The sequence below is a fragment of the Chelonia mydas genome, chromosome 1 (assembly GCF_015237465.2).
Source record: "Chelonia mydas isolate rCheMyd1 chromosome 1, rCheMyd1.pri.v2, whole genome shotgun sequence".
Taxonomy (NCBI): domain Eukaryota; kingdom Metazoa; phylum Chordata; order Testudines; family Cheloniidae; genus Chelonia; species Chelonia mydas.
In genome coordinates, this window is record NC_057849.1 from 322,556,162 (window position 1) to 322,572,849 (window position 16,688).

The window sequence follows — 16,688 nt, forward strand, 5'->3', positions numbered from 1 at the left end:
TAATAGTAGATTGTGCTAAATAGTTAACTAAACATTTTAACAAAAAAATGTTGCCAGTAGTGAGAACGGAGTTGATTTATAATGAGGCAGAGAGTCAACCTCACAAATCTCTTTTGGGAGATAGTTCTATTAGAGAGAAACCAAATGGGGGAATAGGGGAAGCTACATGGGGAGTACCCAAGTGGAGAGGGTAGCTAGGCTAGCACAGGTTTAATCTAGAGGTCATGCTGATTGGTTCCAGTAGTGAGCTGGAGCCGGTTCGCACCGGTTTGCACGAACTGGTGGTTACATTTTGAAGCCGGTTTAGACCCGGTTGTTAAAGGGGTGGGGAAGTTCAGGCGGGACGGACAGGATGTGGCCCGCGGGACCGTCCTGTCCGTCCTGCCTGAGCGCTCGGCTGGGGAGGCTCCCATGTGAAATTTTACTGACCCGGCAGCGCTCCGAGCCTTCGGCGGCACTTCGGCAGTGGGTCCTTCGCTCGCTCCGGGTCTTCAGCGGCATTTCGGCAACGGGTCCTTCAGTGCCACTGAAGACCCGGAGGGACTGAAGGACGTGCCGCCGAAGACCCGGAGTGAGTGAAGGAACCAGTTCTTGAGCTTCTGGCAGCTCATCACTGATTGGTTCCCTTATAAAAAGGGCTGTTTAACTCCCATAAAACTTCAATCTTCAGTAGCAAGATTTAAAACTCAGTTCTTACCTGTAAAGGCATTCAGTGTGGAGAAAAGTAGAGCAATGAAAAGTTAAATTGGCAAAATTTTGTACTTCATGTGAACAGTGGATGGAGGAAGAAAGGAGTCCAGCAGAAAGACTATAGTTGTATTCCAAGTGAAAAATAATGCATGAAGTATAGTTGTAGTAGCAGAGAACTTCAAATAATATAAATAGTGGACACACTCTCCAGAATATATTTTCTTTGGGAAAAAGGGAACAAAAGATTTGTTAAAGGAGGCCAAATTGACCATGTGACTAAAATTGAAGGTGTTCAGATCACAAGTTTGATACCACTGGAAGACTTTTTTTTTTTTTTTTTTTAATATTCCCTCTAACCAATTGAGTGTGGTGGTTTGCCTTACTTGAAGTCAAGTAAGGAAGAAGTGAACAAACGTGTTTAAACATCTTCATGTAATTTTGCAGGCACAGCTAAATGTTTTATATTTTTTTAAAATACATACAGTATTGAGTTGATGAAGTTCATATTCTGTTTAGTGGATGCATTAATATCTTGTAACTTATACAGGAGTGGTTTGAATATTTAAAGAACATGGAAGGTTAGTCAGAACTTTTTTTAATAGATAGCTACAAAAGTAAAACGAGTATTCTTAAACATGACTGTAAGATTGAAATATGTGCCAGGGAATTTTTTATAACACCATTGCTTTCATATTGGTATATGACTTAGAGGGGAAAATGCTTGATTTAAATATCTGTAGGAACATTTTATTTAGCATTACTGTCCCTCAGAATATTAGACGTTACTTGAAAATTGATATTGGAAGACAGGGCATTAAATACTGTGAAATGATCAATTGTATTGGGTAAAATGTTGCTAGATGAGAATTACGTGATAAATTAGCGTGTTTCAACTCTGTTAATGGAAACAGACAGGAATTGGGGCGGAAATCAATTTGTGGGAATTAACTTGTCTCCTCTGGATTTATTAAAGGATGGTTTAAATTGAGATTGATGAAAGAACTGTATACTGGCAGCATAAACTGGCAAAACTAATATTATTCTATTTGATTTCTGGGGTAAATCATTTAAAATATTTCAGCCCTAATTAAATCAGAGAAAATTAAGATAAATGGTTGCTCTCAGGCAAAGACTTCTAATTCAAGAACAGGTATTGAGCATGAAGACAAAATGATTTGTTCTATCTGTTTGAAAGATGGTGCTGATATGACTTGTATTTATTCTTACATTTAGAATTAGTGTTCTTTATAATGTGATTTAACAATGAAATTGTAGCAATATTAAAAAAAAAAAAAAAGCTAAAACATCTAGCAAAAGTTATTCCATATTGCTTTCTGGTTGGGTTCATAACATCTGCAGTTATAGGCTGTTGGTATTTGAGAGTGTGGGTGATGAGCCACTAGAGGTGCACCAACAACTACTAGCATACAACTGGTCATGTCATCACTATATATATAATCTGCTACAGAAAAACCCAGTCTGATGTGTTGATCTGTTGTCTTTTTTTTAAATTGTGTACTACTGTGCCAGAAAAAAATAAGTCTGAAGAGGGAATCTCTTCAGTATAATAGATAACGTTTAATATTTTCATTAATAGTTCAGTAAGTCAGTTTGGGATGTTAGCCTTTGGGTATGTATTATGGTGCAAAGGGGCGATATAGAAAGTGACTTGGAGATTCATTTATATATCTTTTCAGTGACCTGGACCCTAGCTGTGCATTGTTAGACGCTATACATTGCTTAGTCATAACTGAAAAGGCCAAACCAACCAATTTGGATGTGGATTTGGACAAAGGCATTCCAATTTGTTTGCTTCCCACTTTATTATTAATTATTTGTATTACAGTGGCATCTGGGAGCCCTGGTCATAGACCAGGAACCTATTGCGCTAGGTGCTGTACAAACGTGGAACAAAAAGCTGGTTCATGCTCAAAGGAGCTTACAATCTAAATACAGGACAAGAGACACATGGATCTAGATGGATGGGGGAGTACAAATAAACAGTGAGACAGTGTTAGTCAACATGATATGCCATGGTCTCTCTATGCTAGCAGCCTATGGAAAACAGTTGCTTAACACATGCTTAATTCAAGTTTTTAGAACTTGATGCTAAACAGTTACAAGGGAATTTTGTTAAAGGAACACTAGTGAATATCTGGTGAGTAAAAATGCATGTGTTCCCTCTAAGAAATTCTGAGTAAACTTGAGCAGTTCAGGTTTCCCAGAACAGATATCTTGAGTTCTGGTCCAATCAGACTTCAGTCTGAAATCTTGGGATAATGTAATCTTTACTACCTGAATAAAACAGATTCCAATAACATGAGCCTTTGTGACTGGGGTACTGCTGTATAATGTCCGTCCCAGTATTGTGTGATCGTGAAATACCATTTTTTAAATTTGACATTCCTTAATTTTCTACCTAGTGCTCTTCTTCCATGAGCAATGAAGATTCATGCCTTTCAATGGGTTGGAAAAAAAAATCATAAATAAAACTTTTTGAAAAGGACACTCATTAATGAGAACAGAATAATATAATCCTCTACAGATCTGTAGTGTCATTATAGCAACAATAATCCAAAAGAAATAATCAACTTTAATATCAGTAGTTAAATTCAGCGTAGTAAGTGGAACATAAAATAAACCTGTGTTTTCCCTCTTTTATTCTTCAGTGAAGGTATTAATTGTGTTCATCTTAAGAATTCTTTAATGAATTATAATCTGCAATATTTTCACTCTGGGTAAGGCCTCCATTTCTCTCTTCAATATAGTAATTGTTTATATGCAGTTGTGCCCATTTAAAAAGTTGATATTTACTAATAGTTACCACATAGCGTTGTTGTTTTTTTTTAGTTATTTCTTGGAGCAGTATTAGGCTTCCACATAATAATACAAAGAATCTTGTAACTCTCCAGACCTAATTTTTGAGGCCAAAATACATTATTATAGAAGAAAATCAGACTCTTTACTCCTGGGGGAATTCTGCACCAAAAAATCAATAATTCTGTGCACAATTTTGGAAATTCTGCATTTTTATTTGCTAAAATAACACAATATAATCATGCTAGTTTCAATTATTTTGGTAATTTATTTCAAAATCTGTCAGCAAGTATGTCTGTAACACTACAGAGCAGGAAAAAAAGATTCTTGTAATTTTTTTTTTTTGACAAATAGATTTCTGTATTAATATGCCAAGTAAGAACTTTGTGTAATTCATTTAAATTACAATACAGAACTGTATTTTCTGCCTCTGTCAGAAACAGTGCAAAGGCTTGGGGGAGTCAGGGGTAACAGAGGAGGTGAGGGAGAGGGAAAGAGCCTGGAGGGTGTTGGGTGTGGGTGGGAGGTTTTTCTTTGGGGCAAAGGCAGATTGTTAGGGTGTTGGGATGCCTCCCCCATGCAGACTCTGGCTGACCCCAAGCCTCTTGCATTGTCAGGCACATCTGCCCGGTCCCTGAATTCCTCATCCCCACGGGTCTCTTCAGCCCCCCTTCCCCATTCCTATGCTCAGCGCTGTCACCCTACTAGCTCCTGAGCCCATGGTCCAGTCTGTACCCCCCACTAGCCATTCTCAACCCTAGTCTGTGATACATACCCTCCCCCCAGCAGCCCTTTGTGACCCACTCTGTCCTAACCTTGCTCTACCAGCAGGTGCTCTGATGAACTTCTGCTCCTGTGGGAATTCTGGAGCACTGGGCTTAGAATTTTTGTATTTTCCCACACAAAATCCATTTTGCCTAAGTGCTGCAGTTCTGCCTCTTGCCCACAGGAGGCCGCTGTGGCGCTAGCACAGCCAGCATGAAGGCAGCTGGCTGTTCTGGTGCCCCAGTGGCCTCTGGTGGGGAAAAGGCGGAACTACAACATGTCTTAGGCAAAATAAATGTTATGTGGGAAAATACAAAATTATGTGAGACAGAGGAATTCTGTGCATCATTTCCCCAGGAGTCTCTCTTTATGAACCTCAGCAGGATAGCTACATTGAAAAAAATTAAGCAGTTCCTCAAACACATTTAGTAAAAGGTAATCTTGATGGAAAAAAGTATTCTTTTGTAATAACATATTTATGCAATATCCTAATAATGTGTGGGATATTTTAATCTTCTGAAAAAACATAATGCTGGATAAAAATGGAACTTTTAATTGGCCGTTTCCGATTTCATGGCTTTATGAATAATACTCAAATAATTCACTGATGCATTTCCACTTCATAACTGCAGTAAGACATGACAAAGTTGGTTTCTAGGGGGTTATCACTTTTCTTGGATGGCTGAACTGCTAAGGCTGCTCCCATCACCCTTAAAACAGCAATCCCCCAGACATGCTCTGTTCGTGTCTTACCGCTTAAGGAGTTTCCTTTGGATGGCAAAGGTATGGGTGAAATGTGGCTCTATCTGCTGGACTAGAAAGTTTTTTAAAATCCACATAAAAGGTCAGAATAAAATTGAGTATATAATATTTGTTGTTTGTTAAAAGGTGCTGGATAAAGCAGAGCAGCTGAGGGAAATGGAGGCAAATGTGTTGCCAGGGTTTCTTAGACTACAAGAAATGGTAAGTAACTGGGTAAAGTATTTTTGATGTATATTTCATAGAAGTTAAAGATAGATACAGGGTATTAAATCATCTAGCCAGTCTCACTACCAGTGAACTCCCTAGAGTAGAGAAGTTTGGGTATAACTTTTTTTTTCCTGAAAGTTGTAACTTTTTGCAGAATTTTGCTCAGCGGCAGAACTCAAATCAGAATTTAAACATCACCATAGTCTTTCTTCTTGTGCTCTGTTTATTATTCCATTTAATATGTTGTCCTGTAAGGTCTGGTCTTTTATGCATTCTTTTGAAGCTGCTTCCACTGGACACTGCATCTTCTAAAATATGTATTGCTTTTTGAGATTACAAAATTCTGCCACTCTTCAAGGTTTTTTAATAGTTGCCAAAGAGTATAAAAATCTTGGAAGGACTGTAAGCTATATAAGGAGCAACTTCTAACTGAAAAAAGCTTAGCATAGCTCAGCCTACTGTCTTGGTTAAACGGTAGCATGCTCTTAAAGCTTGGCAACTGGTTGTGTAGGGGTGCAAACCATCCTGAAACAGCTGCTTTAGTGGGAGCTAAACCCAAGTGTAGCGAGTGCGGGGTTGGACAGATGAACCACATTCCCGGAGTGTTTGTTTTTTTGCAATTTCTCCAACAGTGTCTGTCTGAGAAGCCTTTGTGATGGCCCTCCTGGAGACAGGTGCAAGGACTCTTGGAACATTGGTTATGCAATTGTGGCTAGCCCTGTTTTTATCACCCGCAGAGGCTCTCTGACTTTTGGTGTGTGTGTAACAGCCTCTTAAGAGTTTACCCTGTTGCAATAAGGCAAAGGCATTACTCTTTTGGGATTTTGTTTGGGATAGGAACAGAATATATTTTTCTGCTGCTCTTGCTAATGATTTTGGAAAGGACTGGACTTGAGTTAAAGCCCATTGAAGTTAGTGGGAGCCTTTCGGTTGTCCATTGGGCTGTGTCGTTTTGTGAAAGTGACTATTCCAATGGCTGTGGAAAGCTGTAGAGACTTGATGATGTGCTTGAGTTAGTGGATGGGACACTTTGTAGCTGTATGTTGATCTTGCTGGCAAGACACTTCTGTAGGTGCGTGTCAGTGTCACTCACTTTCTGCCTCACGTTTTCTTAGCAAATAACTTGTTCAAAGACCTAGTGTAAAATAAATGAAAAACGTGGTTGTTTACATTTTAATAAATATTTTTTAAATTGCTGATTAATTTGCAGCTGTAGAGGTAGATTAGAGAAGCGTATCAATCCTCTTGCCTGTGGTGGGGACAATATTTAGGTAATTCATAAGCACTGGAAAATAAATAGGTTGTTCTACCTTTCCCTTAAAGAATATCTTTGTGCAAGATGGAAACTGTATCCTGAATCATTGCACATCAGCCTATTGTAAATCTGTTTATTATATTTGAAGCTACCAAGAAACAGAAGTGTATGTAAGGAAGAACTGCATGCACTATGCTTTTTCTGATAATCTGTGCTAGTCCCTTATTCAGTTGCACTTTCTGGAATCCATGTGCCACACTACTTTTCTGTTTACTTCAGTGGTTCTTAATTTCTGGTGATTTTTGTATTGTGGAAGTAACCTGAGGAAACAATTTTTTACTTTTCAATTTATGGGCTGCTTCTAGAACTCTGAAATCTCTTCACGGAAGAATCATACTGGAAGGCGTCTCTCTCTGCTGCTGAGTTTTTAGTACAGTTGCAAAAAGACCTGCAGAGGTTAAAGATTATAGCATTATATTTGTATGGTATAAGCTCAGAATATTTTGAGGATTGATTGGTTTACCTTAACCATGTAGTCTTCGTTCACTGAGGAAAATCTTTCCTAACAGTAATGATAGATGAAGATGACCCCCACAATGACATGTGGAATAACGGAATTGCACATTGTATTAAAATTGTATATGATATGTGAATATGCTAGCCTGTTTTTCTTTTTTTAAAGTAAGCTCTCAGATATTTAAAAAAAAAATTAATGGGACATCAGAAATATTTCTCTCTCATTCTTAAATAAATTGTGGGAACTGTGTAAAATTATTTTTCATATAGAAATATTCTTATCTATTGACCAACTTAATATTAAGTTGGAACTTGCATATTGCCACAGACTTCGCTGAGGTGAAGGTTTAATTACTTACCAGTCATAACCACATTTAAGATGGCAAAGCAATCAATTAAGTACAGAGCTAACTTTGTAGTGTCATGAGTCAGATGACCTTTATAAATTAAGCCTGAGTGTGTTCCCTTCACAAAATATTGGTCCTCCTTTACCTCCTCAACTTGTTCTGTACGATCTCCTAATGAAATTCTGGGTTTAATTATTGAAGTGAAATGTTGGCTTAATTTTGGGAAGGGAAGCAACTTCATATTGTCTGGTACCCCAGGTCCCTAGTAGCTTAAATGTCAATTAAACGGCAAGAGATATACAGGAATCCCAGATAATTATGAAAATTGCAAATGTATGAGCTCCTTGATTAGGCCACCAAAAGACTTATTAATATGCTAATAATTTGTGTTAAACAGTAAATTTGATTAAATTCTTCAAATGAAAAATCCTAATACTTGTTCTTCTGATTAATATTTTAACATGCAAGGTGACCTTTTCCCTCTTTCTTCTCTTACAGACAGACAGAAATGTCACTGTTATTTTCCTTAGTGAAATTGTGTGGGAACTGTTTCGTCCAAACACTGGATGCTTGGAGCCATTCACCTTGTATTTTCCTGACTACAGCATAGGTAATTTAATTTTTTTTTCTACTTTTTTTGTTGAATGAATAATATTAGTACTTTGCATCAAGGACTTTCCATCTAAGCATTTCAAACACCCAGGCCTGGTTTACATGGGCGGGGGGGAAGAATCTAAGTTATGCAAATTCAGCTACCTAAATAACATAGCTGAAGTCCTTGTACTTAAATCTATTCACTGTGGTGTCTTCACTGCAGTGAGTCGACAGCTGACGCTCCCCAGTCAATTCTCCCTGCACCTCTCGTTCCTGTGCAGTACTAGAGTCGACGGGAGAGCGCTCGGTGGTCAATTTATTGCGTCTAGACTAGATGTGATAAATCGACCCGACCCCCCCCCCCGTGGGATCAATCGCTGCCTGTTGATCCTGCGGGTAATGTAGACAAGCCCTTAGTTTTTTTTGTTAAGCAATGAGAGTAGGCTGAAGCTTCAGCTTTAAATCAGTTAGAAAATATGACAGTTGTGTATGCTGGTTACTAGAATCCAGAAGGCAGTGTTTTGTTTAATAACTAGAGGTGGCTTTGGTAAAATTACAAGCTCTGTATTCCCAATCACCCTCTACTTAGGCATCAGAGATACCCTCCTTCTTAATTCATCTAGATTTCCAATATGGATCCCCTATCTCAAACCACACACTGCATGCTAACTAGTGAACTGCCCACCAGGGTCAGAGACTCCAGCCTTCTCCTGTCCTCAGTTTTCCTCCCAGGGAACACCCATAACACATTTTGCTTTTGCATGCAGTCTGAGAACATACCACCCCCAATTATTATGCCACTTTAGTCCGCAAAGCCCAATCTACCTCATCCATTATGACTAGAAATCCCATTTTACTTTTTTGTTCTTGTTTAAGAATTGTTTCTGGGGATCCCCATTAGTGAGATGCACATGGCCCTCACAGGAAGAGCTCAGCCAGCTGATGGAAGTACAAGAGCATCTTGGGAGATCTGAGTTTCTCCCCCACAGCTGTGGTTAGCTGCAGATGTTGAGACTGTTTCTATATCCTTTGCCATTTTGGCAGCTTATGGTTTAAGGCTTTTCTTGTAATTAGTTGTCAGTAAAGTTAATGTGGTTTAGCGTTGTGATGGTGTTTAAGTTTAGGGGTGTGTGGTGTGTTTTTTGGGGGTGTGTGTTTTTTTTATGTTGAGGGAACCGGGCCATTTTTGTTTGTGTTACCCCTCTTGGTAGGGTTTTCTTTTTGCTGTTGATTTGAGTTCTACTGTACAGCTGACTATCATTGTTTGGCTTGTGTTGCACTTAATTTTTAAAATATTAGTACAATAAGACAATTGCCAGCTTTTGGGGGAAAAAATTCAAACTTGTTTATATCTGAACAGGACATCTACAAAAGATTCTGTCCCATTATCATCCTCCAGAATATTCTGCTGATTTCTATGCTGCGTACATTAATATTCTGCTTGGTGTCTTCTACACAGTCTGCAGGGACTTGAAAGAGCTTCGACATCTGGTGAGGGATCCTCTAGATTTATTTTTCTTGTCCAAAATCTCAAAGGCTAGATTTATTGTTCAGTTTGGATAAAGAGCATGTCATAAGCATATTGCATCAAAAGGTACTGGGCTTATTTAAATCAGTTAGTGAGGTATGGGTGTCCTTGTATCCCTGGGGGCTTGTATCAGTCTTGTCTCTAAGGAGGGCCTCACCAGAGCTGTAAAGAAACTGATCTTAAAAGAAAAAGGGAGAGTCAGTCTGACAGGAAGAAATACTACTTGCCACATATTTGACATTTTAATTAAGGCTTTTGAGAGGTGGATGGCTAAAAATAAAAAGGGACGATTACCTGGATATTTCCCGGAGATAAAGTCTGCATTGCTCTCCTCAATGAGATTCAGTATTTTTCCAGAGTGTGTCATGTTCATTTGCTGCATACAGCAAAAATCAGCTTTGTTAGTGTAAACTCTATTTTAAAAAAAAGGGGGGGGAGCTGGGGGGGGGGGTTAACCTATAGAAGAGTGGAATTCAGCTTTGAAGAGTTGAATAGAGTCAGACACACCAAATCAATGGGACATCCTGATATTCTGAAATATTTTCATTACCATGATACAGATTTATTTTCTATTGATGTGAACACCACACTGCAAGGCAAGGATGTTGCATGGTGGTTACTCTGTGATACTCCATGACTATTTAACAGAATAGCTGTTTTCACTCTCCACTCCTAGGCCTGAGAGGTACGGTAGTTTCTCCCTTGTCTTAGCTGTTGAGGTATGAGGAGAAGTTGTATAGGAGGGAGCAGCTGTTAGTGGAGGAAAAAGGGCTTGGCAGCAGTTTCCTTCTGATCTCCATAAAACACTGACTAAAAACTTGTTAATCTGCTTCTGCTACACTCCAAATGTTGCCTTGTGTGCATTAGAACATAGAAACGGCTATAGTGGGTCAGACCAAAGGTCCATCCAGCCCAGTGTCCTGTCTTCTGACAGTGGCCAATGCCAGGTGCCCCAGAGGGAACAAATAGAACAGGTAATCACTTAGTGATCCATCCTCCTCCGTTGCCCTTTCCCAGCTTCTGGCAAACAGAGGTGAGGGACACCATTCCTGCCGATCCTGGCTAATAGCCATTGAGTTCCACAGGTTGACTGTGTGTTGTGTGAAGAAATACTTCATTTTGTTGTTTGAAACCTGCTGTGTATTAATTTCATTTGGTGACCCCTAGTTCTTGTGTTAGAAGGAATTAATAACACATCCTTATTTACTTTCTCCACACCAGTCATGATTTTATAGACCTCAATCATTTCCGCCCTTAGTTGTCTCTTTTCCGAACTGAAAAGTCCCAGTCTTATTAATCTCTCTAAATATGGAAGCTGTTCCATACCACTAATCATTTGTTTCCCTTTTCTGAACCTTTTCCATTTCCAATATATCTTTGAGATGGAGCAGCCACATCTGTACTCAGTATTCAAGATGTGGGTGTAGCATGAATTTATGAGATATTTTCTGTCTTATCTATCCCTTTCCTAATGATGCCCAACATTGTTAGCTTTTTTGACTGCTGCAGCAGATTGAGTGGATGTTTTCAGAGAACTATCCACAATGACTCCAACCAAGATCTTTCTTGAGTGGTAAGACCTAATTTAGACCCCATCATTTTATATCTAGGAGTTGAGATTGTTTTCCAGTTTGCATTTATCAAATTTGAATTTCATCTGCCATGTTGTTGCCCAGTTTTGGGAGAGCCCTTTGTAACTCTTTGCCGTCTGCTTTGGACTTAACTATCTTGAGGGCTTCCCTTAGCTGAGGGTCACTGAGGGAATTTCTAGACTTCCTGCTTGTACTTGCAATAAACTGATGCACCAGAGCCTTAAAACTTTAAATCTCATAACATCTATGTTAAGTACTGTAGCTAGAATAGTAAGTAAAAGCCAAACGTTTAAGAGTCTACTAATTATGCATACCTCAAGTTTTGAATATGTTACTGATTATTCAGGTGAGATCAGTTGGAGTCATGAGTTCTTGATGTGTCTGAGTATAACATTCAAGTCAAGCAGCTATGTATGAGGGCATCCCAAATTAGTAGGCACTTTGAAAAATTGGGCCCAAATGACTTGCTCAGGCAATGTGAGTTATCAGGAGAGCAGGCAGACAACCCCATGAGTCCTGACTTCCAGTCATATCCTCTTACTTCTAGATACACTGCATAGTTTGGAAGCATATCAGGCAGATAGTCTGCCTGATACAGTTAAACTACAATTGTCAGAGGCTATGTTTGTTTTTAAATGAACATTGATTAAAACAGTGGATGAGAGAAAGCAGCACAACTTCATAAAGGCAGTTCTACAGTGAAGAAAACTGCCTTTGTTTCCACTGGAAATTAAATGCAAAACTTCTTACGTTTTGCTATATTGTATAGATATGAAAATGTAAATTTTCACTTCAAAAAAGCAGTACACAGCAGGCAATTAGACACACCTATTACAGACTACATCTGGTGCATAGTTTTATAGAAACATGGTTTCTGAATTTGATCCAAAAGCTTTTCTATTGGTCCTCAGTTCTGTAAATGTTTCTATACTCCTATTAAAAATTCTAATAGAAACAGATTACCCAAACATTGCAGCGGTGCACAGAGGATCTGAAAGTGAAATTTACTATAATTTAAAAATGAAACTGATTCTATTACCATTGTCCAAACTGAGAAAGTCAAAAGCAAACAGGTTTTTTTTAAAAAAGAAATGTTTTATTTTATCTGACAGTGACTTGTGTAATAAGTTAAAATTCTTGACTTCAGCAAAACTAATTATTTGATTGAATTTGTTCGTATTCAGATAAGTTTACATATATGTGCATGCACATTTATTTTGAACAGACTATGGGAAAACCACTGAATTTCACAAAAGCTGAAGTAAACGATGGCTTACGGTATAGTGTTCTAAGCTAGTTAATGGAATAATGAATACATGTTAAAATATGGAAAGCTTTAATTCTGTCTGTATTGCTATCAAATCGGAGTTAATTGTTCAAGGAGTGAGATCAGATCATGATCTGCCTGGCAGACTTGGGTTTTTAGGAAATTTGTGCTTCATTCAATTGTCTGTCTATCTTGGGAACACTGAAGTAACCAAAGCAAAGGAGCATGGGGGTATGGAATTTTTACACTTCTATTCACCTTTCAGATTTTTATAGATGTATGCTGTATCCTTAATGCTTGACAATCAAGCTTAAATTCTGAATTGGTAAAAGTAGCAAGAGGTCAGTAGTCAGCCATAGCTTACGTCTGGTAATTCCATGCACGTCTTTCAGTTAATTTCCCCCCTCTCCCTCTTTCTTTTTCCCCTCCCCAACCCTAAATTCTGACTGGGGTTGTGGGAAGGGGAAGAGAGTGGTTTCCCCCCTCGCCCCCCATATTGCCTTCTTCCTTCCCCTCTTTGCTACCAGACCAGCTTCACTGTAAAAGCTCTGAGTAAAGGCAGGGAGGCCATCTTTATTCTGCATAAAACTGAATTGGCTAATAGCTAAGCTAGGCAGAGCTGAGATCTTGGCTGACTAAAGTAGAGCTGGGTGGGAAACTTTTTTTCCTATCCCACAAAAATTGAAGATTTCACAAAAGTGTTTGCAGTTCTGTATCAGGACAAAACCAAGACCTTTCAAATTTAGAGAGGGAAGGTGTAGGCACTCACTTAGGATGTGGGAGACACAGGTTCAAGTCCGTGATCTGCCCGATTCAGACAAAGTATAAAATGAGGGGTTTATTTCAAAATGCACTTAATCATTTAATTTTTGCGTCTCTACATTTTGACTTAAATCTAACCTATGAAACATCAAATCAGTGGGTACTTGTTCAGTAATGAGCTACTTCTTGGTTACTGCCAAGGAGCATGATTGTCTTTACACAATTTCAGTGGTTATGATTGCATAACTTGAATAAATAAAGAAATAAGAGATTATGGATCTTTGTTGTATACAAGTCCCTTGATCTTTAGCTCATTTGAGTTTTGAGATCACGTCATGGTTAAACAAGTATAGACAATAGTAGATAAAAGGATCAAGATCACAGACCCAGCTTTTTTTCCCCCTGTATCTGTATCTATAGCTGTCTTGGTAAACTATTTACTGTGTTTCACTGATAAAATTGAAGATTCATGCTAGAGTGTGAAGTTAAGTTAGAAGCAGTCTTTTTCTTAATACATAGAGAATAAAAATTAGCATAAAGGATTTGTCATTATGCTCTTTTCAGTTCTCATCAATGTTACACACGTAATTTATGATTATATGTATGTTTACTTTAAAAAAAAAACAAACCCAAAAAACTCACAACCTACTATCCTGTTCACAAGACTGTTAAATGAGCTGTTCAGAGAGTGGCTTTTTGCTGTAATATTAGAGTATGAAGCCACTTAATGTGTTTACTGTTTTAACTTTCTGATATATTAAGTTTTTTATTCTCATTTAAACACACATGCACACTGTATTTGAACATTACTTAGTATGTTAACTGGTGCATTTTTATTGACACCGAGACACTATATGGATGGCACCTAATAAGTTATTTTCCTGGACATCAAGCTAGGTATGTATCTCTTGGTGAGTGGGAGTAGGGAATCAGTAGGAGCAACAAAATAGTCAAGGTACAACACTGGCATACACAGGATCTTGTTGAAAATGTAATTTTTCTGTTAGTTTTGATAACCGTATGCTGCAATTTTGAATGCACCAGAGAAGAATAATCCAGGGTATCTTTAATGTATGTTCTCTTTAATCCTATTAAAAAGAGCAGCATACTGAAAATAAATCTTAAGCAATGCAAACACTTGTGGTACAGCCATTTAATTATTCTGCAAAAATTACCATAACTCAGAAGTAAAAGTGCCCAATAGTGCACAAATAAGGCTGGCTAAGAAGAAAGAAGAGTCATGTGAAAATAGGAGTAGAGCTGCCACACATACTACCCAGCTAGTTTCCCTAGAACTTCGTATGTCCAGCAGTCTGTACAGTGTGTTGTTTCTTCTTCTTGGAGACAGGCTAGACCTGTGATCTTGTGCTGTTACTGGAGTTTATTCCTAATTCTCTACCTGTCAGTACAATAAACTGCAGGATACAGGCTTCTTTTTGTAGTGGCTTTTTTTCTCTTAAAAATCCACCTAGATTTTTGTTAATTTTAAATTAGATCCTGAGCCTGTATGGCTCTCTGTAAGCTTAAGTTCTGGGGGGGAGGGGGCGGGGGACACTCTTGAGGACTTGAGAGAAGGAGTGTATGGCCTGACTCAGCCTCCTTTTCTTCGTAGGGGGAAAAAAAAAGGATAGTTGGTAGGGAGGAGAGAGGAAATGGGGAGGCCAGGAAACATTCTACTTGTGCGGCACTCGAACAGCCCCATGCCAATGGGGCAGACTTCCTGCTGTGCCAGGATCCCCAGCAACAACAGCACCAGAGCTAAACTTCATCTTCTTTTACACTTTTTACCTATAGATACAGTATGCTTGAAAGGATTTGCTACAGTAGTTGAGTCATTCAAGTTTGAGGGGCTCAGCCCTGCAGGCATGTATGTTCTTGAGCAATGGTCCCCAAACTGTGGGGAGCACCCACCCCCCCAGAAGGGCACAGAGAAACATTCTGGTCAGTGCGGCAAGGCCCAGGCCAGCCCCCATGGGTGGTGGGGAGGGAGTACCACTTGACCCCCTGCCGCAGCTCAGCCCTCATTCCCTCTCCGCTCCCAGGCCAATTCCGCCTCTAGCCCCAGTTCCTCCCCCGCTCCACCTTCAGCCCAAGCTCCTGAACTGAGGAAGCCTTGGCTGTGCAGTAATGGGGGCGGGGTGCAGACAGATTCCATTACTGGTAAGCAGTGTGCTTGATAGGAAAAGTTTGGGTACCACTGTTCTTGAGTAATTTTGCTAATTGGAGTTGTCCCAAAGTCATCAACCGGTCTACTCACATGAATAAAGATACTGTCTGTAAGGGTTTCAGGACCCAATCCTATAGGCTTTTGTATGTGAAAGGTCTTTTGCATGGCATATGTTGATATAGACTAGTATAAATATTTCGTAAGTTTCTGAACTACTCTACATATAATAGAATTTAGATTAATGCACACTGCTTTTTACTGCTGCATATGTGTTATGATGTATCACTGTAAATGTGGTTTTGAAGCTGCATTGAAATCAATATGTTGATGTCTAGGTATTACTATAAATGCTGCATGGAGCTTTCTAAAGATATGGGGGCAAAGTCATTAGTTGGAAAGGTTGCTGTATTACGAAATTCCAAGTATAAGGGTCACAGGGTCCACTCACCACAAATGGCATCTCCCACTGGCCATCCTGGGGATTTAGCTGTGCCAGCTTGCGCTCTCCCTCCAGCATGGTTTTCTCCCGTCTTGTCTCACTCTGCTGCCCTGCTCACTCCTGGGTCTGTAGCTTCCTCTGTTTGGCTTGGTCCTCTGGCCAGGCCACTAAAGTCCTCCCCTTCTAGGGTATTCACAGACTTGCTGTCTGACTGGTGTCTCCAGTGCCCTAGCCGCTCCCGCGGTGGCTGGCAGGGGAAGCCAGGCCCACGTTCTACACTGGGTTCCAGCCCCAGGACCCTTTAACAATCCGCCACAGACCTACCTCTTGCTGCTGGTTTTCTGGGCTTCTGCCTGGCTTGCTCTTGCCCCCTCTTGGGGAGTGACTGCAGCCTTTCCCAGCAGCAGCTCCCCTTTCTGCAGTCAGTTAGTAGGCTTTATACAGGCCCTGCCTGTTCCCCCACAGGTGGAGCCTGTCCTTAATTAGCTGCCTCCAGCCTAAATTGCCCTTGCTTGCAGCCTAAATAGCTGATTGGGCCTACCTGGCTTAATTCAGCTCTTGGGGGGGTAGTGTGGGGAGTCCACCCCATCACAATTAGTAAATATCCAACTTCATAGGCTTATACAAATTGGAAAAAGTATACATTAGATACCTAGATAGAGTAGAACAAATAATTCTTATCTTAAGCAAAAATAGTTTATTTGAAAGTGGAAGAAGGGTTTCTGAAAATTGTGATTTTTATAATTTCTTCTCTGCATTTGCATGTAAATATATATAATCTATTATTGAACATATTTGCAGCACTGATGAAACAATGAGTTTTAACCAAAAAAGGGTGAAGGAAATAAACTTGTCTTCAGTAAGTTACTTTCTGCACTACTGGTTTAAAAAGATACAATTGCTGTATTGAATTTTTTTTATATATCAATATATATAGTGAAAAGATTTTTTGTGGAGGTTTCTTTGCTTTTGTTGTGAAT

At 39.3% G+C, this 16,688-nt stretch overlaps 1 protein-coding gene and 1 long non-coding RNA gene across 14 annotated transcripts in view; one reads left to right on the top strand and one right to left on the bottom strand.

Moving 5' to 3' along the window:
* ORC5 (origin recognition complex subunit 5) overlaps positions 1-16,688 on the top strand; it is a 121,507-nt gene that overhangs the window by 12,959 nt on the left and 91,860 nt on the right. For 10 of the 13 annotated variants that reach the window (XR_006292377.1, XR_006292376.1, XR_005223792.2 and 7 more), the window contains exons 5-7: positions 5,161-5,235; positions 7,858-7,969; positions 9,314-9,444. Coding sequence is in view for 10 of the 13 variants with exons in the window: in XM_007063780.3 (XP_007063842.1) it covers positions 5,161-5,235; positions 7,858-7,969; positions 9,314-9,444 (318 nt within the window). In the remaining 3 variants the exon portion in view is untranslated. The remainder of the gene's footprint in view (positions 1-5,160; positions 5,236-7,857; positions 7,970-9,313; positions 9,445-16,688) is intronic. The other 3 variants (XM_027826241.3, XM_043551946.1, XM_027826240.3) reach the window with 2 other exon arrangements.
* On the bottom strand, positions 6,357-16,058 carry LOC122466670. Its single transcript, XR_006292378.1, has 3 exons — positions 15,718-16,058; positions 9,776-9,857; positions 6,357-6,376 (listed from the first exon to the last, which is right to left on the bottom strand). It is a non-coding gene; the product is annotated as an uncharacterized LOC122466670 (long non-coding RNA).